Genomic DNA, 26,267 nt, shown 5'->3' on the forward strand with positions numbered 1-26,267 from the left:
TTCCTTAAAGCCCAGCCCTGGGCCCTTCTGGGGGAGGAGGCCATGTAGGCAGAAGGGAAGAGCCAGCCCCAAACACTATTTTTGTAGATGCTGTGAAAGCATCTTAAGGCTTGCATTTGGAATTTTCCCACCCTTACACAATCTCAATTGGGTGGCAGGTCTCAACAGAGGAATGCTGAGCATCTGAGAGTGACACTTGAAAGATATTCATCAGGCTCCCTCCCAGGGGCTTAGGAGCTGGTACCCTAGGGGCAGCCAGGGAGCACAGGGGATAGAGCACTGGGCCTGGAGTCTGGAAATCCTCATGGCCAGCTGGGTGACCCTGGGCAGGTCACTAAATCCCCATTGTCTAGCCCTGACCACTCTTCTGTCTTAGAACTGATATTATAGGGGGGCAGCTGGGTAGCCAGTGGATGGAGAGTCAGGCCCAGAGATGGGAGGTCCTGGGTTCAAATTTGACCTCAGACACTTCCCAGCTGTGTGACCATGGGCAAGTCACTTGACCCCCATTGCCTAGCCCTTACTGCTCTTCTGTTCTTCTGTCTTGGAACCAATACACAGTTTTGATTCTAAAATGAAAGGTAAGGGTTATAAAATTTTTTTTTAAAGATCATCGATCTAGAGTTAGAAGAGACTTAATTTTTTTTTCTCCCAAACTACTTACATTATAATTTATTTCTCCCACGATATTCAGTGCTGGAAATTTATTGTCCATTTCCAAATTTCCTGTGAGCTGTTATAAACATATATGGAAATAGACACACATATCTGTAGGAATACACGTATATACATGCAATCTAGAAGACATACAAACATCTGGTAATTCCTTTTAATTATCAGGGAGGCAGTGAGTGCATAGTCAAGATTAGAAGGAATCAAATGACTACTGAATCTGTGACATTAAGTAAATTGTTAATTGATTGAGAAGAGACTTTTTTTATTGTCTAGAGTGATTTTATTTTCTTTTTTAAAATTTATTTTTATTTTTAAATATTTTTTATAGTTCCATGACTTGTGTTCTTTCCCTGCTCCCTCCCAGATCTGACAAGCAATTCCACTGGGTTGTACATGTATTATCACTCAATACCTATTTTCATATTATTCATTTTTGTAATAGAGTAATCTTTTAAAACCAAAACTCTAAATCCAATGCCCTAACAAACAAGTGATGAATCATTTCATATGTTGTTGTTGTTGAGAAGGGACTTTTGAGGATAACTGCCTTCCTGTTTATAGATGAAGAAACTGAGGTTTAGGGAGGTTAAGTGAGTTTTCCAGAGTCACATAGATAATATGCCTTAGTGACTGAATTCGAACCCAGAAGTTATGATTCTAGAGTTGTAGTATAGAGAAACTTTTTTTCACATTTTTTTTAAAGAATATTTTTCCATGGTGACATGATTCTGATTCTCTCCTTCCCCTCGTCTCTCCCCATTCCTGGAGCTGACAAGCAATTCCATTAGATTATACGTGCCTTTTCACTCAAAACCTATTTCCATATTATTCATATTTACAGAGAAATTTAAGATGAAAAAGTTCCTCACCTCAGATCCTATAGTTATAGCCCAAAAGATTTCTATTTCAGGGGCAGAGAGCACTAGGCTGGAAACAGGAGAACCTGGATTTAAATCTAACCTCAGACATTTCCTAGCTGTGTGACCTTGGGCAAGTCACTTAACTCCATTGCCTAGCCCTTACTGTTCTTCTGCCTTAGGATCAATATATACATTAATTCTAAGACAGAAGGGAAGGATTGAAAAAAAAAGAAATGTACCTGGAAAAGGGTCCTTAGAAGTTGTCCAGGGCTTACCACAGTGCCTAGCACACAGTAGGTGCTCAATAAAAATTTATTGAATTGAATGATCCAGGTTTATTTAACAGTTTTTTTTTTAACTTACAGATAGGGAAGCTGAGGCTTGAAAAGATTGTGATTTTATCCACAGTCAGATAGAGAGCAAGTGGCAAAAGCTGGACTTGGAACCCAGGTTCTCTGACTGTCCATGAAGCCTTCTTTCGGTCATGATGCATTGCCCCTGGTGGGATGCCATTGTGCTTTTTCCTGGTGGTGTCTGTCCTTGGGACTTCAGATGATAGGTGCCCATCCTACCTGTTGGTGGCATCTCATTGGGAATTCCACTTGCGTAGATAATTTCCCTTTGGCATCCTCTAGACTTAAGAATTTAAAAAAAAAAAAAGCTGTTGAGAGTTTTTGAATGTCAAGGCTAAAAATCCTCCGAAACCTTCCTGGCTAATATGATTTTACCCGTAAGGACATTGGAGCCGGTTCAGGGGAAGCCACTTGCCTGAGACATCGATTAGGAAGAGTGTGATGTAAAACCTGGGTCCTCTCAGCCCCAAAGCCCATGTTCTTGGAGAAGTTTTTCTCTTGTGAAATGTACTTTGGTGTTCTCCTAGCAGGGCAGGAGGGACGGTGAGTTATTGTGGAGTAATACAGACCCTGTTGGGTGGATCCTGTGTTGATAGGGTTTGCTGAGATACTCTTGTTACAAGGGCTGCTGGTTCTTGGGTAAGGGAAGTGGGGAGGGGTACATTGCCTTGGAAGGTGATGTGAAAACAAAAGCTACTGGCCAACATAAAAGAATCTGATTTTCTCTCCGGAGGGATGATTCGCCCTAATGAATGACTCATTTCAGCTCTCTTTCTGCTTTTCCCATACCCTCTCTATATCAAAGCAGATGCTTTGGTGGGGTCAGGGAGAACTGTGGAGCCCCCCAAAAGAGGGGAAAAAAAGGCAGCCACAGAGTCCTTTAATTTTTTAGGTCATTTCATGGAAGACAACTTAACGAAGGCTGAGAATCTTTGACCTTCGTTTTGTTCTGCTTCTGTTCTTTTGGACTCTTGGGGGGGCTGGTGTTATGCTAAAGATGATAATAGTAGGGGAAAGCTAAGTGGTTCAGTGGATTGCGGGCTGGACCTAGAGTAGGGAGGTCTTGGCTTCAAATGTGGCCCAAAATACTTCCTAGCTGTGTGACTTAGGCAAGTCTTTATCCCACTGCCTAGCCCGTATGTGTTACACTCTGCTGCTTTGGGTCCAATACATAGTATTGATTCTAAGATGGAAGGTAAAAGTTTTTTGTTTTGTTTTTAGGAAGAAAAAAGAGAATAATAGTAATTTTTCATATATAATACATAGTGCTTTAAGGTTTACAAAATGCTTTACATGTGCTATTTCATTTGATCGTTGCAGAAATCCTGTGAGGTAGGCGCTCTTATTGTCTCCATTTTACAAATGAGGAAACTGAGGATGATTTTAAGTGACTTTTAGGGCCACACAAGTAGTAAGAGTCTGCCTAACTCCAAGCTCCATTGGGATTAGCTGGGACCTCGCTTTTGATGCCTAGCAGAAAGGGACCTGGACAGTGACGTCCCTCCTTCCTTTTTAGCTTATGTATGTTGTTATTAATACAGTATTGTTGTCTTCTCTGTCAAACCCGAGCTGATTGTTTTCCCCAGAGGTACGTACCAGGGGAGCTATACCTAGGAGAGATGAGAAATGGCAAAAAAGAGCTTTGTTCAGCTCGCAATCTGTGATCTCCTGATTATGACTGTCAGAGAGAACACATCCTTCCAAGGGACTGCATGGATTAGAACCAAAAGGGTCCTTAGAGATCATCTAATGTAACCTGACCATTTTACAGATGAAGAAACTGAGGTACAGAGGAGTAATAGGACTGGCAGTTAGAGGGATCACTGGGATTTCAACCCAGGTCCTCTGGTCTGAAGCCAGAAGCCCCACAAAGGTCTTCTGGAGGTAGAGGACTGTGGGAGAAGATGCAGGCACATCACAGAAAGCCACGGAGACAGCAGGCAGCACTTCTGAGTGTGCTCCCCTAAAAGCTTTATAGGGAACCAAGTGGCTAACTAGACAGAAAGGGAAGAAGAGATGGAGCTTAAATGGAGGGGGGGGGGGGAGAGGGAGAGAGAAAAAAGGAGAGAGAATGGAGAGAGTGGAGAGAGAGAGAGGGAAAGAGATGGGTGGGGGAGAGAGAGAGAGAGAGAGAGAGAGAGAGAGAGAGAGAGAGAGAGAGATGGTACGGAGAGGGGGAGAGAGACAGAAAAGAGGGAGAAACAGAAGGAGAGAGCCAGAGACAGGGAGAGAGGGAGGAAGAGAGGGGGGAGGGACTTCATTCAACATCTACCTCACCTCACCTAGAGAGGGAGAGGTCTTCTCACCAAGTTTCAGCCACAAGAAGGAAGCAGGATTGTCAGAACAGGAAAACCACATGCCCCGAAGAGCACCTAGATCTGTCTCCATGGGTACAGTAAGTCATCGAGTGGCGTGGGTCCAAAGGACAGAGGGGAGTGACTTGCTGACCTATTCAAGGGGAAGACAATTTTCCTGGCCATCTAGAGGCTCAGGTTCAGTTCTGTGCTGTGTGTCAGAAAATATAAAACCCGTCCTCTGTCTTGTCAGCCTGAATGTTTGCAAGGGAGCTAAGGGACTTTTAAGGGAAAGACAGGAGCCAGATGCTGAGGATTCCAATGAACGGATGAATGAAAAGCATTGCTTAGGTGTTTACTTTGCTTCTCCACCTTTGCTACTACTATAGAATTGGGAAAACCTGGCTGGGTATATAAGGAATGACATAGATGACTATGGAAGGAGGTTCCCAGAGAGGAACACATTCTCTTCTGCCAAGGGCCAGGTATGCAAGTTGCTAAATGAAGCAATATGCCTGTCTTGAGCAGAAATCTGCCCCTCCCTGACTGTCTTCCATTGGGTCCAGTTCTACCTTCTAAGAACAGTGTTGTAGCACTTTATTATTGTTGTTCAGTCATTTTGGTCTTGTCTGACTCTCTCTGACCCTATTTGGAGTTTTCTTGGCAAAGATACTGGTGTGGTTTGCCATTTCCTTCTCCAGCCCATTTTACAGATGAGCACACTAGATTGTCACAGGGTAGAGTGACCTGGACAGGATCACACAGCTAGGAGGTATCTGAGTTCGTATTTGGACCCAAGACCTCCCATCTTTAGGCCTGGTTTCCTATCCATTGTGCCACCTACCTGCCCCCTACAGTTGTTTCTTTAACCCCTTTGCAGAGTGTTACCCTTATTACAATTACATTCCAGCCCAGCTTGTTAAATTTAGCCTTTTATTTCTAGCTTGTTGAACTCTTTCTGGATATGATTCTGTCATCCAACATTAACAATCTCTTACCAGTTTTGTGTCATTGACAAACTTTACATCTTTATCTTCTACCATTCAAGCCTTTAATAAAAGTGTTCATCAAAAGACATTGGGCATCACCAGATCATAAAACTAATCCATCCCTTTCATTATATATTAAACCCTCAGGCTAGACAATGGTGGTTAAGTGACTTGCCCAGGGTCACACAGCTAAGAAGTGTCTGAGGTCAGATTTGAACTCAGGTCCTCCCATCTCTGGGTCTGGCTCTCAATCCACTGAGCCACCCAGCTGCCCTCCATCCCCTTCATTTTATAAATGAGGCACAGAGATGTAAAGTGATTGCCTACAGTAAATTGTGTAAAGCCCACATTCAAACTGGAGTCCAGGAACTCCAAATTCAGCACTCTGCCCACTGTACCTTCTAGAATTATCCCACAGTGCTTACCATCAAAGAGCCAGATATTGATTAGTTTTTGCTGAATTGCTTTTCCCCTTCCTCTTCCTTATCTTTTGTTATAATAGAGAGCTCCTTGGTGGGGGGGGGGGGGGGGGAGTGAAACATTTGGAAATGCAGGCAATGTAAAATGAAAGATAATAATAAATATATATTTTGAATAGAACTTCCTCTTGAGATCATGTGGTTCAACTTTCCTGCGTTCCAATCTAGCAGCCAACTTCAAAATCTAGGCTCAGGTGAGACCAGGAGGAGTATGAGAAAAGCTTTATTCTGAGGCCTTGTCTCTAAGAACTAATACCCTGCCTCAGCCCCTCAAGACATCTCAGACCTCCCTCTGGCTCCACTGACAGCAGAATCAGTTCGGAGATGGCTCTCCCCTGGACCTCCTCCCCTCTTAAAATGAATTCTTGTGAGGCAATTGGGGTATAATGGTCAGAACACTATCTGGAATCAAGAAAATTTTGATTTTGATTCTACCTTTAGACCCTTACTGGTGGTGTAAATGGGCAGCTAGATGGTACTGTGGATAGAGTACCAGACCTTGAGCCAGGAAGACTTTGTTTCATAAATTCAAATCTGTCTTCAGACACTAGCAATGTGGTTCTGGGCAGATCCTTTAATGCTGCCTCAGTTTTCTCATCTTTCAAATGAGCTGGAGAAGGAAATAGCAATCCACTCCAGCATCTTTGCTAAGAAAGCCCCAAATGGGGTCACAAAGAGTTGGACATAACTGAAAAACAAAGACAATCCCCCTCCAAATAAGTGAACAATAGCAGTGTATGTGAGCTAGTCATTTGCCTTCTTTGGGTTTTATTCAGTTTCTTTATCCTCAAAATAAAGGCAGGAGACTCAATGACCTGTAAGTTCCCATACAGCTCCAAGTTTATAGGATTCTATGAATTCAGCATGTTCAGTTGTTTCTTGGTAGGCTAGGAACCCTTATGATCCTCCCTCCCAATTAATCTGTCCTGGAAGATTTAACTTTTCTCTCCCTGTTCTCTGTCCCCCATCACACTCTAGGGAAATCTCAGCTTCTCAGTCACTACTTTCCTGTTTTCTTATTGATACTCAGTCATTCAGGGCCAAGAAATGACCATTTCTATCCACCCCATTCCATTTTCCTATAGCCTCCACTATGACACCCCAGAATTGCTAATGCTGGATCCCAGCCTTGCCCTACTTTGGACTTTCTAGGCTGTTGTTTTGCCTTAATGGAAGGAGGTCTGGCATTTGGAAGAGCTAGGGTAGAGGTAAGAATGAATGAAACTACAAAAAGGGCCTGAGGTGATAAGAGAAATGTTAATTAGGGTTGTGTAGCCTTTGGAAGTAGATTTACATGTGGCAGTTCCTATGGTCTTATGCAAATCTTGTCAATCCACTGTAAGTCAATAAATATTTATTAATGCCTATTATGTGTCCAGCACTGGGCTAAGCTCTGGGGATTCAAAGGAAGGGAGAAGACAGACTCCGCTCTCTAGGAGCTCCTAGTCTAATGGGGCAGACAAGATGCAAACAACCTGATACAAACAAGCTAGCATTAAAGGGGAGAGGGAAAGGCTTCTTTGTAGAAGGTGGGATTTTAGCTAGGACTTGAAGGAAGCCAAGAAAGCCAGGAGGCAGAGATGAAGAGGGAGAGAACATTCCATACTAAGACACAACCAGTGAAAATGCCTAGAGTCAGGAGAGAGTATCTTGTTTGAGGAACAACAAGGAAGCAATAGATCATAGTTTAGGTGTGGGTATAAGGTGTAAGAATGCACCTTATATATAATCTCTCTCTCTCTCTCTCTCTCTCTCTCTCTCTCTCTCTCTCTCTCTCTCTCTCTCTCTCTCTCTCTCTCTTTCCCTCTCTCTCCCTCCCTCCCTCCCTCCCTTCCTCCCTTCCTTCCTTCCTTCCTTCCTCCCTTCCTCCTTCCTTCCTCCCTCCCTCCCTCCCTCCCTTCCTTCCTCCCTCTCTTCCTTCCCCCATTCCTCCCTCTTTCCCTCTTGAAAGCAGACAAGGATCCAGAAGGCAGAGATGAGGAGGGACAGAGTTCCAGATCCTGGGATTAGGCAAGGATTTGGGAGATGGAGTGTCTTGTTCTAGAAACAGCAAGGTTAGATTCACTAAATTATACAATAGCTGGAGGGGAATAAAGTATAAGAAGCCTGGAAATGTAGGAAAGGACAGGTGATGAAGGGCTTTAAATGCCAAACAGGATTTTATATTTGATCCTGGAGACAGAGTTTATAGATTAGAAGACATGGTCAGAAGGCTATTGAAATAGTCCACGTGTGAGGTGATGATATGTGCCTGCTATGTCAGAGCAGAGAAGAGGGCATAGATGTTTAGTGATGGGAAGAAAGAAATAGTCATTGGCAGCAAATTGGATGTGGTAAATGAGGAAGAATGGGGAGTGTGAACTGGGAAGATGTTGTTACTGTTGATAGTTACAATAATAGGAAGAGGGGAGGAAAGATGTCTATGGTATATCTAGTTAGGCCTGGATAAGTAGATTTGAGAATCATTAACATAGAGATGGTAATTGAATCCATGGGAATTGATGAGATCACCAATGAAATAGTATAGAGGGAATAGAGGGTTCAAGAGAGATTGCTGTGGAAACCCATAGTATCATGCCCTGAATGCAGCAAAGAAAACTGAGGAGTGGTCAGAGAGGTAGGAAGAGAACCAGGAGAATACCACTAAGATATATAGAGAAAAGAGTATGAAGGAGAGGAGGGTGATCTACAGTGTTGAAGGCTGCAGAGAGGCCAAGAAGGATAAGGATTTAGAAATATAGAGTTGGCACTGAAGAAATTATTTTTAATTTCCTGACCTTGAAGATAGCAGTTTTAATCAAATGATGAAGTCAAAAGAGAGACTGAGAGAGTTAAGAAGAAAGTGAGAGGCATTCCTGCTGTCTGCTGGGTGCTCTTGAGTGCTGATAAAATATAATCCCTGTCCTTAGGGAGCTCACATCCTAATAGGGGGAATAACATGCAAACAACTCTGTACATGAAAGATTTATACATACACACTCCTCTCCTGAGATTATTTCCTATTTGCACTATATTGATATTATATCTAAGTATAGGTAGTATATCTTGAATTTGTACCCTATTGCATATATTCTTTATATATTATACTATTACTTGATATACTATATATAACAGTATAATATACTGTATTTTCCTGTGTATATTATACTATGTACTACGTAGTATGTATATAGGATACATAGATAGTGGCATATATAGTATATAGGTAGTATATTTAGTATTTATATTATCTGTATTTAATATAAATATGTATATACTATTCATATAGTACATTTGGTATTTATATTATAGTTAATTTATGATATATTTTAATATATTAACTTTAATATATCAATTATTTAGTATATTAATATAACTATTTCTATTTATTTATATCATACAATATAAATATTAAATATACTTCATGTATAATATATCATGTATATACTATATATAGGATAATATACACACTAAGTATACTTACTATATAGTATATATTTTATACACTATATAACATATACTAATATATACTCTATAACATGTGCTAATATATTATATGCCATGTAAATATTCTAAATATACCACATGTATACTATATAGTATATGTACATGATGTAGATTCTATATGTTGCATGGCACGCATACTACATGTATCATGTACATTACATAGTGTACACATGGTACACTATGGCATGTATCCTATAGGTGTCTTATAATAGTGTAAGGATAATTTTAGTGTTGTGACTTAAAATCTATTAATTTGGTTGCCAGGGAAAATCCCAAATAATAAAATACCCAAGTCAGCTGGATGGAAATTATGGTGATTTGAATTAAGGAGAAGAGAGAGGGAGAGGAAAGAGTTAATTTAAACTGTTCCGGCTCAGGCTAAGCCAGGCAGAAATTAAAGGCCTTCCTGAGCCCAAGGGAAAGGAAGTCAGTCTTATCACTCACCAGGAGACCTTCTCAAGGAAGCTGTCTGAGGGAGATCCTCCAGGCTTCCTCAGGACAGTCCTGAACTCACCTTTTTGCTACTCATCTAGACCTCTTTTACAGATCTTTTCTCTTGTGTCACCTCCCCTAAATTTTCACGTCTACCAATCACAGCAGACACTGTTCTCCAGGACTGCCCACCCTTTAGTTCTCACCTTCTTTGATTAGATTTTCTCCAGGACTGTCCACTCTTTAGTTCTCTCACCTTCTCTGGTTAGAGTATATCTTTTGAACTACTTCACACTTATTTGTTACGTTCACCTTTTGTTAGTTACTTGACCTTTTTGTGATTAATTTAACCTTTATAGGTACTTAACACCTTTTTGTATTAGATCTAAAAATAGCTTAAGTTTTAGCTTCACTATAAGGTATGAGTTAATTAAGTACCTTCATTGTTCAATCAGGAGTTTACAACTTTATCTTCCCCTAAAGTACTGTCTGAGTAGGGTAGAGTAATTTTTAAAGTTTCACAATAGTAAATAGTATACACACTGTGCTATATAGTATAAATCTATATGGTATATAGCATCTCATGACAGTGCAATATTCTATATGCAAAAAGAGGTAAAGTACTAGCCTTAAGAAAGGCTGAATAAGAAGATTGTGTCTGACAATGAAAGCTGACCCCAAATGCAATGGGCTCCTTTGGAAAGAAGTTTCCTGTCCTCAGACATCCACTGGGTGCCCAGTGAGTGCTCTCAAGTCTATCAGAGGGGGATTCGTGCAGTATGGACAGATTGCACCATATGACTGCCTCTCCCAGCTGAACACTGGGGATGGATGGAGAGGCAGCCCTCGAGCAGTCAGGCAGTCTTCCATTCATTGCGTGCTGTGGCCAGAGACTGGCTCAATACTGGAGACCCAAAGTCCAGAGACAATCTATGTTCTCAAGGAGCTCCCAGTCTAATGGGGGAGGGGGAGGAGGGGCAGCATAGAAAAGGAGGCTGAAAGGAGAAGGGAAGCGGAGGGCATGAAGAAGGTCTGAAGGAGTTTAGTCTGGTGAGAAATGATGCCATGACTGCCCTGGGGATCCTCTTTCAATAGAGGATCTGTCCATTCTCCACTTAGGTACTGAAGAGGTGTGATATGATGTGATCTTTTTTTTTTTTTTTAACTCTTACCTTCTGTCTTAAACTCAATACTGTGTATTGGTTCCAAGTCAGAAGAGGACTTAAACAATCAGGGTTAAGTGACTTGCCCAGGATCACACAGCTAGGAAGTGTCTGAGGTCAAATTTGAACCGGGACCTCCCATCTCCCAGCCTAGCTCTCTATCCACTAAGCCACCCTGAGGCCTTGATAGGATCTTGCAGAAGGATATGATTCTAAAGGGTATGATGAAAGCCCAGATGAGTTCAGTGGGTGAGAAATAGTCTAAAAGGGCAACAACATGGACACATTATGAACTTTGAAGCTGATTTGAGTTACCCGTTGGAATTAAGGGAGGAGGGTGCTAACTAATAGAGGGACCAGGAAAAGCCTCTTTCAGAGGATAAAGCTTGAGCGGAGTGTGGAAGGAAACCAGGAACTCTAAGCGAGGGAGACAGGAATTGATAGTGTTCCAGGAATGGCATACAGGCATGTGAAGGCATGGATTGGGACATGGAATGTTGAATGGGAGGAACTGTAAGAATTCTTGCATTCTATGTGGTCCATTGAGAAATTTAGACCCCATTCTTTTCTAAGAAAGACAAGGTTGGGCTTCCTTGAAAACAGGTCCAGGGAATATGTTTGACAAGTAGGAGATGGTTGTCAAAATTCCCCCTAATACTCCAGAGGTAATACCCCAAACACATAACTCTTCTCTCTCGAGGACAAGAATAAAATGTTGGCATCTAAGAAAGAAGGAGAGACAGAATTGTCTTTTTAAATGAGTATGGTTTTAGTTCTCTGGGCCTTGGGTGTGTAGGGCCTGAACCTTATTCCTAAAGTGCACTGATGAGACTGGTGAGTAATCCAATCAGTAGGGTGATAAGACTCCTGCAGGGCTGTGGATCTGTGCTCCTATATATGGGGAGGGCAATAATGCTCTCCCTCACAGTTCCAGGGAGGGATACTGGAGTGGCTCTCTGTGATACCTAAGATATGGGAAAAGTAGCCACCTTGGGAGGGCATGAAGGATGGAGGAAGCACCCACCTTTGGAAGGCAAGGAGCATGGAGGAGGGGGAACAGGAACAGCTGCCATGTCTGGTAACCAAGGAGACTTCCTGCAGCGAAACCCACCTGGCCAAGTAAGACTATCATTCCAGGATCCCAGTTTGGGCTGTGAGTGACCTTGAATGTTTTGGGGGAGGGAGAGGGGCAACAGGGGAGAAAGGTAAATGTTAAGTATTGGGAGAGAATTCTCTCATCCACTGTTGTGTTGGAGAGAAGTGTTGCCACCCATTCTTTGGAATATTCTCTTCTAATATTTGGAAAGGAAGAGTCCAGTAGGGTATATTATTATTGTTATTATTTTAAACCCTTACCTTCTGTCATTGAATCAATACTAGGGATTGGTTTCACAGCAGAAGAGTAGTAAGGAGGACTAGGCAATTGGAGTTAAGCTAGGAAGTATCTGAGGTCACGTTTGAACCCAAGTTGGTAGGATATATTTCCCAGGTTGAGGGTGATTTCTCCCCTCCCCCCCAATTATTTTCTTTAAAAATGTCTGTATTTGATACATGTATAACCAAGAAGAATTGCTCAGCAACTCAGGAAAGGGGAAGGGAAAGAACACAATCATGTAAAGATGGAAAAGCATTCTGAATTAATTCTTTTTTTTTTTAACCCTCACCTTCCATCTTGGAATTAATACTGTGTTCTGGCTCCAAGACAAAAGAGTGGTAAGGGCTAGGCAATGGGGGTAAAGTGACTTGCCCAGGGTCACACAGCCGGGAAGTGTCTGAGGTCAGATTTGAACATAGGACCTCATGTCTCTAGACCTGACTCTCAATCCACTGAGCCACCCCGCTGCCCCCTAAATTCATTTTTAAAAAGTCTTTATTATTAAGAATTTAGCACACACCAACAAACATTATGATGTCCCTGAACAAAGAACAGATAAAGATTGTATTACAAAGCCAAGAATCTCTAATGTGGATTTTTCTAAAAAAGCATATAATATACCCAGTGGAATCGTGCATCGGCTATGGGATGGGGGGGGGGGGAGAAAATTATCTTTGTCTCTGATGAATAATGCTCGGAAATGAGCAAATAAAATGTTTTTTTAAAAAAGCATATAATAGGGGGCAGCTGGGTGACAGGAGGTCCTAGGTTCAAATATGACCCCAGACACTTCCTGGCTGTGTGATCCTGGGCAAGTCACTTAACTCCCATTGCCTAGCCCTTACCTCTCTTCTGCCAATGAACCAATACATTACTTTCAAAACTGTTCTGATTGTGTTTACTTCTGAAATTCTCTTCTGAACATTATTGAAAAAAGCATTTCAGTGACTTCGTTTTAGGTATTGCTATTGTTAATTCAGCTTTGGAGCTCAGCCTCTGGAATGGAGTTCTTTATTGGGGACTGAGTATATGGAAATTTGCAGAGCACATCACAGCCATTGGTCCCTCTCTGGGCCTGTGATTTGAGCTAGTTAGGGACATAATACCAATACCATCTTCCCATCCCACCCTCACAGACTTTTGCTTTGGGCACAGAAATTAATTGATCATCAAATGAATTAAAAACATAAAGTTCTTTGTTATCTTTAAAGTGATATACTAGTCATTATTTCCCTTGTGCTTTCAGTGATTGTCTGTCTGTGGATGAACTTATTATCTTCCTTGTGAATTCTTAAATGGAATGGCTTGTTTCTTCTGGCCAGAATGTGATCGAGGACCTCACCGACCAGGCTTTAGCAGAGTGCTTGGTGTAACACACTATGCCCTTTAATAAATGGTTTTTTCATTCGTTTACCAAAGGGTCTTTGTAATATGTAATATGAGTTGTTGTGATTATTTCTAAGCCATCCTAATTGACTATGAGAACACTAAAGTCGTAGAAGCACTCCACTAGGAATCAGAGGCCTCAACTTTGAATCCTGGTTGGTACTTCTTTATATCTTTGTGTCCCTGGGTGAGTAATTTGTTTCCCTGAGATTCGCTGCCTCATCTGTCAAATGAGAAGTTAGCAATTGCACAAGCCCCTTCTAACTCCCATTCCTATGATTTAGGTTTAGTGGCTAGAGTTGCCATATCCAAAACAATACCAATAATATATCTTTAAACCTTTACCTTTTGTTTTAGAATCAATACTAAGCATTAGTTGCAAGACAGAAGAGCGGTAAGGCAATTGGATTTGGCTTTTGGGCCAAGGCATTTGGGTTAAGTGACTTGCCCAGAGTCACATAGAAAGTATCTGAGGTCAGATTTGAAACTGAGAACTGTCTCCACACCTGCTTTTCCATCCACTGAGCCACCTAGCTGCCCTCCCTCCCACCCCTCAATAATTATTTGATTGGATCTCTTACCCCTCTCCAGAGGGGTACCAGCCCACCCCCCACCCCCATCTCAAAATACAAATTCAATGAAATAAAAAAGGCTTCTTCAGGTTTAGGATAGAAAGAGCTCATCCTATTAAAGGGGAGATTGAAACCCAAATTGCTGGAAGATTTGCCCTTAAATGGTTACCAGAACTCCTTGTTTTTGGATTCAAGGAAGAAAGACATAAGCTCTGATTCATGGGGATCTTAGTTCAAATATATTGAAATTAGAACAGGATACTTACACCCAACCCAGGTCCTTTTTGTCCAGATTCTAGGAAATGGTGTAACATATGTGGCATCCAACCTCTAGGGCTCGTGTCCAAGTTGGAGGGAGCCAGCTCAGCTAAGACTGTGGTAGGAGTAGGTCATTGAAATGGAGAACTGAGAGAGAGAAGTGGGGGGAGGAAGAGAGAGAACAGAGAGGAGAGAGGAGGGAAGGAGACAGAGAACAGAGAGGAGAAGGAAGGAGGGAGAAAGGGGAAATAGAGAGGGAGAGAGAGACAGAAGGAGAGAGGGGGAGGGAGAGAGGGAAGGGAAGAGAGAAAAGAAGGAAGTGAGTGAGGAAAGAAAAAGAAAAAGGGAAAAAATGAAAGAAGGAAAGAAGAAAAAATAATTAATTCATTAAGCACTATGTTCTAGGAACTCTACAGAGTTTGGGGTTACAGATATCAAAATGAAACATTTCATGACCTGCAGAGGATTACATTGTAATACATAGGGGAATAGTAACCAGAGTTTTAGTTTAAAAAATAACATATGTTAAATAAATCTTAAATCAGTCAATGGAGGGGTGGGGCTGGACTGGAGAGTATTTGGGGAAGGAGTCCTTGTATACAAACAGTAGAATTTTTGTTTCTGAAGAAATTATTTAAAAATTACAGTTTTCAGATATGTTATGGAGCCTGGCATAAATTCACCTCAATTTCCAGAAAAAGCTTAGGCATTCCTCAAATGCACATGGTTTAGTACAGTCCATGGGCATAGGTTGGAAGTGAGGTGGCACAGCAGATAAAGAGTACAAGGCCCAGACTCTCTCTTAGCTGGGTGACCCTGGACAAGTCACTTAACTTCTGCCTCAGTTTCCTCAACTTTAAAGTGGATATGATACCTCTGAGGCTTGTGAGGAAGGATCAAATGAAAAGATATTTGTAAAACCCTTAGCTTCAGTGGCTGGAACATAGTAAGAACTTAATAAATGCTTGTTCTTTTCCCTCCTAAGAAGTACTTGTTTCATTTTATTTATTTATTAAAAACCCTTACCTTTCATCTTAGAATCAATACTGTGTATAGGTTCCAAGGTAGAAGAGTATAAGGGGTAGGCAATGGGGGTTAAATGACTTGCCCAGGGTCGCACAGCTAGGAAGTGTCTGAGGCCAAGAAAGAATTATTTTTGACATTGTACTGGACTGGGAAGTCACCTGACAAATTTTTAGAACTCTGTGAACCTGGACAAGTGGCTGCCCTCCCCCATTCCTGTCCCCTCATCAATTTATGCATCTGTAAAATGAGGCGATTAAACTTAGATGACATCTGAGGTCCTTTTCAGCTCTGACATTGTATATAATTCCTACCTTTGTACATCCGCTGCTCTTTAAAGTGAAAGTTTATTATGTTTATAATGATGACCTCCAGGTGCCTTGTAAGATCCAGGGATCATAGATTCTGAAGTTGGAAGGGACCTCAAAGGCCATCTTGTCCAACCCCCTCATTATACAGATGAGGAAACAGAAGCCCAGCCAGGTGATCTAGAAGTCACTTCTGAATAATCAAGGAAAGGCTCAATTATGTTCAGCATGGTTTTATTGTTAAATAAATAAATGCATCTAATTGCAGAGTAGAGCATTTCTTTGAAAATCAAACCCTGGTCCTATGTAGTCATGATAATTCTTTGTTAACCAGCCAGTAATTGCTGTAGAGTTAGAGGAAAGAGGGGTAGCCTCATTTGGGTTACCAAACTCAGAATACACTTCCTTACTACTCTAGAGAAACTAGATTTTGGTCTGAATATTTCTTTCTTTCTTTTTTTTTAAACCCTTACCTTCCGTCTTGGAGCCAATACACAGTATTGACTCCAAGGCAGAAGAGTGGTAAGGGCTAGGCAATGGGGGTCAAGTGACTTGCCCAGGGTCACACAGCTGGGATTGAATATTTATTTCTTAAGTTGACAGAAATTGGAATTTCAGAAAAGCACCTGAGAATTTCACCTATCCCACTGAACAGCGTCCCTCTCAATTTACATATTTATTCTCCAGATGAGTGTCTAACTCTGACCCCATTTGGAGTTTTCTCAGCAAAGATACTGGAGTAGTTCACCATTTCCTTTTCCAGCTCATTTGACAGATGGGGAAACTGAGGCAAATAGGGTTAAGTGACCTGCTTAGAGTCACACAGCCAGTAAAAGTGACTGAGGCCAGATTTAAACTCAGCAAGAGGGACCTTTCTGACTTCAACCTTAGCTATCCTTGGAAGGGACCTTAGAAGCCATCAAGTCTTTTTACAGAAGAGAAAACCAAAGCATAAAAAATTAAGTAATTTGCCCAACATTACACAAAACTAGTAAGATCCAGTTCCTCAGCCTCCAATCTGGTACTCTAACCATTATGTCTTATCCTGCTTCCTCCAAAGTTCTCAGGACTCTCTCCCTCTTGAAAATTACTTAGTTTATACTTTGTATTTACTTCCTCTTCTCTTAAACACATAAGCTCCTCGAGGGCAGGGACTGTTTGTTTTACTATTCCCCAAGCCTTTAGTCCCTAATATTTATGGAATTGGTAATCCCATCCAGATTGCTTTCACTGTGTTGTTATAGCCCCATTCTAGGAAGTTCCCATTTGTTAGACCAAATGATATCAGAAACATAAGCAAGTATCATGGGCTGAAGTTTCTTGCTGTAGGACTTGACCAAAACAAAAGAGCTCTTAACCTTTTTTGTGTTCTGAACCCTTTTGGCAGTCTGGCAAAGCCCATAGATCCCTTCTTTAATATTTGTAGAGGCAGCTGGGTAGCACAGTGGATAGAGTACCAGGTCTGGAGATGGGAGGTCCTGGGTTTAAATCTGGCCTCAGATACTTCCTAGCGGTGGGACTTTGGGCAAGTCACTTAATACCCAACTGCTTAACCCGTCCCACTCTTCTGCCTTGGAACCCATACTTCGATGAGCCAGTCCCCAGGGCCTTCAGAACATGGGCTGATACTGATGGAGGAGGAAAGAAAGCAGGCAGGATTGAAGAGAGAGTGCAGGGGTGGCAGAGAGTAGGGGAAGCGTTTCTCTAAGGATCCCTATGAAAGTCAGTGGCCTAGCCAGAGGGGAGTGGGAGATGGGAAGGGAAAGAGTGTGTGTTTAAGGGGTAGTAATAGTTATAGTCAGGCTCTCTTCCTTCCCAATATTTACCTATGATGAACACATTGCTTACTTTGGCTGTTCTCTCTAGTTCTTTAATTTTCCATTTTCCAGTCATGCTTTTTGCTTTTTTTCACAGATCTCATTTCTGGATTGTTCTTTTACTCTCAGATCTATGTCTCCCACTTTCACTGACTTGGCTCCTCTCCCCAAATCTGTGAACATTGAATCAGGCAACACTTGCTTGAGTATCCACACTGGGTAGAGTCCTGGGATAGGCAATGAAAGAAAAAAGAAATTGAGTCAGGGAAAAGGTGAAAGTTTTCGCCCTAGGTAATGACCCCAAGAGGAACGGCCCTGGAAAGATCTGATGTGATAGTCAGTCACAAAACCAGTCTTGGTTTTGGCATAGTGTACTGAGTAACTTAATGTCTGACCTTTGGAGAAATTACCCAGAATCAACCCCAGGGACAAGGGCATTAACAACAGGGCTGTGCTTGGCAAGTCACACTTCCCTGGGGATAGGCACGTATTGAGAGTTAATTAAATGAGCATTTCCTAAGTATTTTAACAGAGTCATGTGTTAGGCACTGGGGAAGATGCAGCCTAGAAAGATGTGGCTCTTGCCCTGTGAGCGGCATTATGGTCTAGGTCAGAAATGAGATGATAAATACATAGCTATAATATACAGCATCACATGATCAATGCATTACTGTGTGCTAATAATAAGTACATAATAAAATGTTTGGGAAAGATGCTAGGAGAGGTTGCAGATGAGACGATGAAAGGAATCAGTTGAGTTGACATCTTTTTAGGCTTTGAGTACAACAGCACCTCATGAACCTGTAGTAACCTATGGGTGATGTGACCCATGTGTAATTAATTATAGGTAAGGAAGGGAGCCTATCAGATAATTACTATTACTACCCCCTACCCACAGCTAGGAAGTGTCTGAGGTCAAATTTGAACTCAGGACCTTCTGTCTCTCTATCCATTGAACCACCTAGCTGCCCCAGAGGTTCTCTTTCAGTGGAGAGGAGAAGCCCTGTTGGTAATCCAAGTTTTCTTTCTTAATTCTTTTGAAATAGGACTTGCATAATAATATCTAAATGAATTTGCATACATTGGAAGATAGAGGAAATCTTAATTGAAAATATAAGTAGGCTAGCTACCACCCATCAGTAATTGGCAGTGGACTGGGCAAGATAGATTTGATAACATTTAATGTATTGAAGGAAGAAATCTCTTATGACCAATGGAAAGCTTTTGGCAAGGGGTTAAGATGTGGCCTGCCCTTCCACCTGAAGGACATTGAGGTAGAACTAAGTCTACTGGAAACATTTTGTAGTGTTTCCCTCCATTTCTGAGGACTTCCAAACCATCCTAATTGCCTCTCATCAGATGCAGTTCCCGATTCTGCCCTGGCAGCTCTGAGGCCCTGATAGATCCCCTCATCCTTTTTATGTGATTATACTCATAAAGTCTGAATTGAAAAGATGTTAGACTAGATTTCTGGCCTGTATTAAATAACCAACATTTATTAAGCTCTGAGGATACAAAAGGAAGCCAAAAAACAGCCCCCTGCCCTCAAGGAGTTAACCATCTGTAAGGAGCTTTTACAATCTGCAAATATATATATACACACACACACACACACACAAAAGAAGCTCTATACAGGATAAATAGGAAATAACAGAGGGAAGGCATTAGAATTAAGAGGGATTGAGGAAGGCTTCCAGTAAAAGATGGGATTCTAGTTGGAATTTCAAGGAAGCTTGGGCAGAGTTGAGATGTTCTAGACCTCTAGACAGAAAAATTTCTGGGACTGGAAGGGTAATATTGGAAAATGGTGGGGGAGTGGCCCTCTGGTACCGGGCATAGTATTCTCTTGGCCAAACCAAAGTATTTATGAGAGCTGTGAGCCCTCTTTATAGAGCAAGGCTTTCTTGTCGTTCATTTGTGTCTGACTCTTCCTGGGTTTTCTTGGCAAAGATACTGGAATGGATTGCCATTTCTTTCTCCAGCTTATTTTACAGAGGAGGAAACTGAGGCAAGCCACAATTCAGTGACTTGCCTAGGGTCACACAACTAGTAAGTTCTGAGACCAGATTTGACACCAGAGGTAGCCATTCTATTTGTTGTACCACCTAGCTGCCCCAAAGGAAGGTTAGGGCAGGGGGTGAATGATCTGGCCTGGATTCTATTCCGCAAGAGATTCCTAAGAGTGAGTTGAGGAGGTGCTGAGTATCAGGAAACCTGAATCAATCTGCCGGGGCCATAAGATTTCTTCTGATCTGTTTGTCCTGGGTGGGGCTTGGCATTGCATTGAATCAAAATTAGGCCTGATACCGATAGCCCAGCGAGTACTGGAGCTATCAGTCACCGAAATCTGGGTATCAGCCCCCGATTTAAGACACCCATTTGAGCTGGGTTGCTGTACTCCACGTTACCACTAGGTGCCGTTGTTTTGGAATATCACCTATAAATGCCCAGCCTAAATAGGCTTTGAGTCACAGCTCCTGTTTAGTGCCCTGTTTGGAGCTGTACAGTTTACAAAATACTTCATTCCTTCTTTTATCAAATTGGTTCCTTTGGAATTCAGGATAGTGTTTGCTGAGGCCTGTGGGGAATACAACGCAAAGTAAAGGAGCGTCCTGCCCTTGGGGGCTTTATGGTTTAGAAGGGGGTAGAAGACCCCCACCTCCATCAATAACTTACATTGGCCATAGAATGTGATGAATGCCCAAGAGGAGAGTGATTGGACTGGGACTTCCATTTTTCTTTCTCTTTCTTTTCTGGGGCCTTCTCCAGTCCTTGGGTGGACTAGTCTCTTAGAAAGCTTAGGCTGTGGCAGGTATAACCCTGAAGTTAGCCTGGATCCATTTGGGAATTCTTCCCTGTGCCCGGAATGCTTTTCTCCTCTTTAACGAGCACATAGCAGCGTTCTGCTCTTGCCTCCTGGACAGGAATAGTTTGATCTTAAGAGACAGCAGACGATGAAATCGGAGGTATATTTCAGAAAGGACATTTTCCTCTTGGGCTTAGGCTCTCCTTCTTTCCCCTTCTCCTTCAAGTGAGTTCCCTGTAGTTGTTCAAGGCTAGGGCAGGTCATAAATCGGATGGCCCCTCTCCACGGGCTTAAGGCACTGGTATCTGTCATTGACCCCATCCTTCTTTGGGGCCCTCAGCACCGTCTTTGGTTGGCTGGAGCCGTTGGTGGCATCCGGGCACCTGCCCCCACACAGGCTGTTTCTCTCCTGTCATGGCATCTCCTCCCTCTTGATATGGTCATCTATCAAAAAGGCAGGCATAGGCGCCATACATACATGACGTTGGTGGTTAGCCATATTTCACAAGAAGTGGGGGCCTCCCAACAGGCTTCCAGGCCACATCTGTTTGGGGCTGTGTCAGAGGAAGAGAGGGCCACAGGGAGGTTTATGTAACTGATTGTGCAAACCTCGAGGGCTGCTGGCTGCTGGGTACTGGTTTCTGGCTTCCGGAGTGGGCCTGTCAGGGGAAGAGGGGAGGAGGAAGCTGTCACCTTGGATTCCTGATTTACCTACCCCGGGCACAGCATGGGCCACTCACAGTGCCCTTCCCAACAGCTGCCTCCCCCACTCGTGACTGGATGGACACCTGCAAAGTCTGAGTCCCACCACCTGCCCCTGGCAATGCCTTTGAGTCAGCTAATGGGGCCACATCGATACAGGAATGGGCCAGTCATGGAGTCTTTCTGCCCCGTGGACAGGTCTTGGCAATGCGAAGTACAGGGTGAGATCGGCCACTGAACTGAGGGAGTTCCTTCTGCTGTTGGAAGGGAGAAAGGGGGCTGGCTGTGAAGTCCTTATGAGGAGAATGAAGAGTGAGTGCAAGGGGGAATTCAGTTGGATCACAGCCATTCCTTATTTTTCTCTTTTCTCCTAGATTTGCTTTAAAGTTAATTAAGAAGGGAGGAATCTTCGAGCCCAAGACATTCTTAGGAGCTTTTTCTACATTTGCTAGTGGTCAATAAGGTAGCCAAGGGCTCTTGAGCTGATGGAAGTAATATCCCTGTCCAAGTTCAGTTTACCTTTGCTCTCTCTTTAAGCCTACTGTTTTTATTTTTTGTTTTTTAGGTTCAGTCTCATTTCTTTAAGCTTTGAGCTGATTTATATGGATTCTTGGGTCCACTCCTGGGGGAATGGGAAAGAGGGGGATCCTGGGAAATGGGAAGGTCTCCTTGAGAGGGCACCAATAGTCACCCCCATTCGAACTCGTTGGTATTGCTTTCTAGACAAATGATTCTGCTTAGCCAGTTTTGCTGAAGAGAGTAAAGGAGAGGTTAGAGGACTGATAGAGGAAGGTGTGGTCAGTTGAGGGTAAAGAGAGGGCAGGAGTATAGTCAACTTTTCTCTCTGTATGTTTTTGCTTTGCATTTTTATTCCATACTCAGCAAAAGGGTCATGCAGACTGACGCCAAGCCTGTTTTCCCCGCCTTCCCTGCTTAACCAAACCACTTCTGCATCTGCTGAGGCTCTCCCAGGGAAATGACCTACAGACCCAGAGCTAGCTCATTAGCAGGTTTCAGATGCCCCCTTTCCCACCCTGGCCAAAGGGCAAGCTTGTCTTCTCCCCACAGCTTGATTAAAATGTACCGACTGTCCAAGAACAGAAGTGTCCCTGTTCCTTTTGTGGGGGGAGGGATGGAAGTAGAATAACGGCTCATGTTGAAAGCCCTTACCAAATTCTGTTAGGTTTGGTGGTAGGAGCCAGAGTGCCCCCACCTTTCCTGGCCTGACCTTTCAGCCCCCAAATATGGGCATTCAACAAAGATCTGTTTATTTCTGGGTCTCCATCTCTGTCTCTCTCCCTCTCCCTCTCCCTCTCCCTCTGTCTCCCTCTCTCTCTCTCTCTCTCTCTCTCTCTCTCTCTCTCTCTCTCTCTCTCTCTCTCTCTCTCTCTCTCTCTCTCTCTTTCTCTCTCTCTCCCCCCCCCCCCATCTCTCTGTCTCTTTCTCTTGTCTCTCTGTCTCTGTCTCTCCTCTTCTCTCTTTTCTCTTCCTCCATTCCCAGTAGTTTCCACTTTCACCTCTATTCAGACAACTCCTGGATCTCTTGACCTCTCTCCAGAATTCTTGACTTACATTTCTAGCTGACTACTGGATATTTTCACTATTCAAAAACCAAACTGAATTTGTTAAAGGAGGGAGTTGAACTAAACTCTACCTTTTTAAAAAGAACATTATAAGTCATGCAAAACACATTTATGAATTAGCCGTGTTGGAGGGGGATGGGGAACCCACCACTACCAACAACAAAAGGCAAGAAAAAGAGAAAATGGCACACACAAAAAAAGCTTCATTTTGTACTCAAAGTTCATCAGTTCCCTCTGGAAATGAATAACATTTTTGTATCATGCATCCTTTGAAATTGTCACAGCTCATTGTATTTATCAGAGGAGCCAAGTCTTTTACAGTTAAAATATTACTGTTACAGTATATAAAGGTCTGGCTTTGTTCAATTAACTTTGCATCAGTTCATGTAAGTCTTCCTAGGTTTTTCTGAAATCTGGACTAATTTCTTCCCATTCTGAAATGTCACGCTTCTCGGGAGTGTAAAATTAGGAAGACTTGAGGAATTAGTTCAAATCCTAGTTGTTTGAATGGTCTGGTTATGTTACCTCTCTGAGTTTTGGTTTTCTTTTCTGTAAAATGGTAATAATAATACCATATTGCCTGGCTCACAGGGTTGATAGTGGTGATTTGTATCCATTAAGACACTAGGGACTGGGCAAGTCACTTGACTCCCATTGCCTAGCCCTTACCACTCTTCTGCCTTGGAGCCAATACACAGTATTGACTCCAAGACAGAAGGTAAGGGTTTAAAAAAAAAAAGACACTAGAGAAAATAGATTAAATGCTGCCTTCTCCACTATTTGCCTCCCTCTTTACTTTTGCTAGAAGTCTTCTTTCCCACCTCGGGATTCCTGTGGCACCTAGTTGTAGTTTGTTTCACATATATCTCTTGTCTTATCTTAGATTATTAGATTGTAAGCTCTATGAGAGCAGGAAAAAGCTCTTCATAATAGATTCCCTTCCTCTGTCTTGCCTTGCTCACTACTTTGCATATGGTCAGTGCTTAATAAAAGGTTGAATGAATGAATGAATTCATTTATTAGCCCTTTTTCCTAAGTCTCTTTTCCTTACCATGTTAATGTGGTCTAATTAGAATTGTTTTCGAACAAGAATCCTTTTTAGGTCTCCTGTGTAGGCTCTGGAATATCGCAGTTTATGGCTTAGGTGATCATCTTGCCATTTCATCCCTTCTTCCCTGTCCCTCCAATTTCAGAATGAGTAAATCCCCAATAGCTTTGCTCAGTAGGACCAGGGGAAAGTGGTAGGGTTTTGGGCGGGGTGGCTTGGTTTCAAGCACAAGTGTTAGACTTACAAAGGTTCAGTCTTGTTAAGACTTGATTGGCATTTGGATAAGTTAGGTGGAATGTGACAGATGGGTGAATCAAGCTATGAGGATAAAAAGAAAAGGAGATTCTTATCCATTGGGACAGGTGCTGCTCCAGAGAAGCTGGAGCAATGTATGGGGTAGGGAGGGTGGGAGGGGAACTCTGGGTTAAACTGCTTTAAACCTGCTGCCTAACCCTGACTTCTTTCTCCATCCTTCCCCATTCAGGTGAGGCCTTCCTGGGTGGGTTTGTGGCCAGCGGACTAGGGACCTCCTCCACACCCCATGGAAGCCCTGCCCCTTTGCCCTCTGACCTTCCCTTCCGGTCACCTACCCCCAGCAACCTGCAGATGGTGCAACTGTGGGCCGCCCACTCCCATGAAGGTAAATGACCTGTCCAGAGGTGGAGTGTCAATATTCCTCCTCTCCCCATCTTTCCTAGGCCAAAGGGAGCAGAGTGGGGATTTTTGTCCTCCTGGTATCAGGAGACACTTGGAGGCCAGAGAAGAAGGAAGGGGAGCCAGCAGAAGTGGGGAGGGTACCAGAAAACAACAGCCAACAAATTGAATGATGATGATATGGGCAATGGAAAGTAGGGAGGAACTGGCATCTCCTGGGATCTTGAGTCTTTTGAGTCATCTTTTCCTTTAACAAGAATGTTGGAGATGAGGGTGGGCAAAAGGAACATCAGACAGTGGGGTATCCTCTGATCCCCCCAGTAGTAAGCAACTTTGGCTCTATTTTATGATGCCAACCATGGCTGGATGTTTTCTTTCTCTAACCAAAAGCCATCTCAGAATGGGAGAAAGCCTGAGGGGAGCAGATTTATCAGGATTTCTCTCTGGCTTTAATCACATTTTCTTGCTTCTGCCATTCTCCATCCTGTACTGAACAAGAGAAGTCAGTGTGTTGTGATGGTCAGAGAGCTAGCCTGATGTCCACTTTCAAATCCTGGTACCTTTAAGTCTGGACCAAAAAAGAAAGGAAAAAAATTCTGGACAAAAGCCTGGTGGAGATAGTTTGGGGAGGAAAGGGGTACCAGAGTTATACAGCTAGTTAGTAGAATTGCCAGGACTCATAATAATGACATTTCTAGAGCACGTTTAGGGTTTACAAAATCCTTTCCCTTTGTTTGGTGGTCTCTCTGATGCTTCTCTTACCTTCTTTTCCTTGTATTCTAATCCCTCCTCCCAACCTGGCACAGTCCTGGATACTCATTAGGCTCTCAATAAATAAGTAATGAAGGAATGGCCGGTCAGTCACTTAATGAGCGATGGGGAATTTGGCTTACACCTGATGAGGCTGTTTCCTTGTATGGAAGAACAGAGTTCATGACTGGTAACCCCAAGGACTTCTGGGTGGATGTGTTTTGTTGGCTGTTTCAGATACTGGAATGCCTGTGTCCATCCCCAGCCCTGTTTTCACTCTCATCACAGCCCTTGGCTTATCCTGAGTTCCTGCCACATGGGCCTGGCATCTCCAAATTGGTACTTCTGAGACTGGTGCTTCTTAGGAAGGGGGCGGGATTCAGTGGTGTAGCTATAAGGGACCACTGAACAAAGAGCACACCGGAACTACCCTCTCGGAATTTTGATAAAAAATGGTTTCAAGTCTGGTGGCCTCATGAAGAATGACAAGTTCCAGATAGAGAAGATCCTCTAGGGCCACTAGACTCTTGGAGGTTTCAAGTTTTTCCCTCAATCTAGCTTTCTTGGGAGCTCTTAACTTCTTTTGTTTCCTGGACCTTTTGGCAGTCTGGTGAAGCCTGATGGACATTTTCTCAGAATAATATTTTTACTTAAAAAAACAAAACAAAACAAATCTCTTACCTTCCATCTTAGAATCAATACTGGTTATTGGTTCCAAGGCAGAAGAGTGGTAAGAGTTAGGCAATGGGGTTAAATGACTTGCCCAGGGTCACACAGCTAGGAAGTGTCTGAGACCACATTTGAACTCAGGACCTCTCATTTCTGAGTTTAGCTCTCCATCCACTGAGCTACCCAACTGCCCCTCAGAATAATGTTTTTAAAGATATAAAATAAAATATAAATAGTGGTATAAAAATAAAATAAAGATATATTTTAAAAAAAGGATTTCAGAGGAAAACAATTCCATTGAAATACAGTTTATCACAATATTAAAAAAAACAAACAAGCTAAGGTTAGGGACTCCTACGCTAGCTGATATAATGGGAAAAAGCCTAGGAGTTAGGAAGTTGTTTTTGCTTGAATTCCACACTCTTTCAGCTACATCTTTAGGCCTCTATTTTTCTGATCTGTAAACCTGCTCTGATAATACTTGCCTTTCCTATCTTGTACTTGTAAAGGAGCAAGTAAGAAAATCTATTCATTTACTTTGAAAACTGTAACCATGGGGCAGCCAGGAAGCACGAGTGAGAGAGC

The 26,267-nt window shown here is 42.6% G+C and overlaps 1 protein-coding gene across 7 annotated transcripts in view; it reads left to right on the forward strand.

Annotated features, from left to right (window-relative positions):
• Positions 1-26,267, forward strand: part of TNRC18 (trinucleotide repeat containing 18) — a 160,779-nt gene that overhangs the window by 29,793 nt on the left and 104,719 nt on the right. For 5 of the 7 annotated variants that reach the window (XM_056806452.1, XM_056806453.1, XM_056806450.1 and 2 more), the window contains one exon: positions 24,094-24,249. The exons of the other annotated variants lie outside the window; for them this stretch is intronic. In XM_056806452.1, the coding sequence (XP_056662430.1) occupies positions 24,094-24,249 (156 nt within the window). The remainder of the gene's footprint in view (positions 1-24,093; positions 24,250-26,267) is intronic. 7 annotated transcript variants of the gene reach the window in all.

This window comes from Monodelphis domestica, chromosome 7 (genome assembly GCF_027887165.1).
Source record: "Monodelphis domestica isolate mMonDom1 chromosome 7, mMonDom1.pri, whole genome shotgun sequence".
Classification (NCBI taxonomy): Eukaryota; Metazoa; Chordata; class Mammalia; order Didelphimorphia; family Didelphidae; genus Monodelphis; species Monodelphis domestica.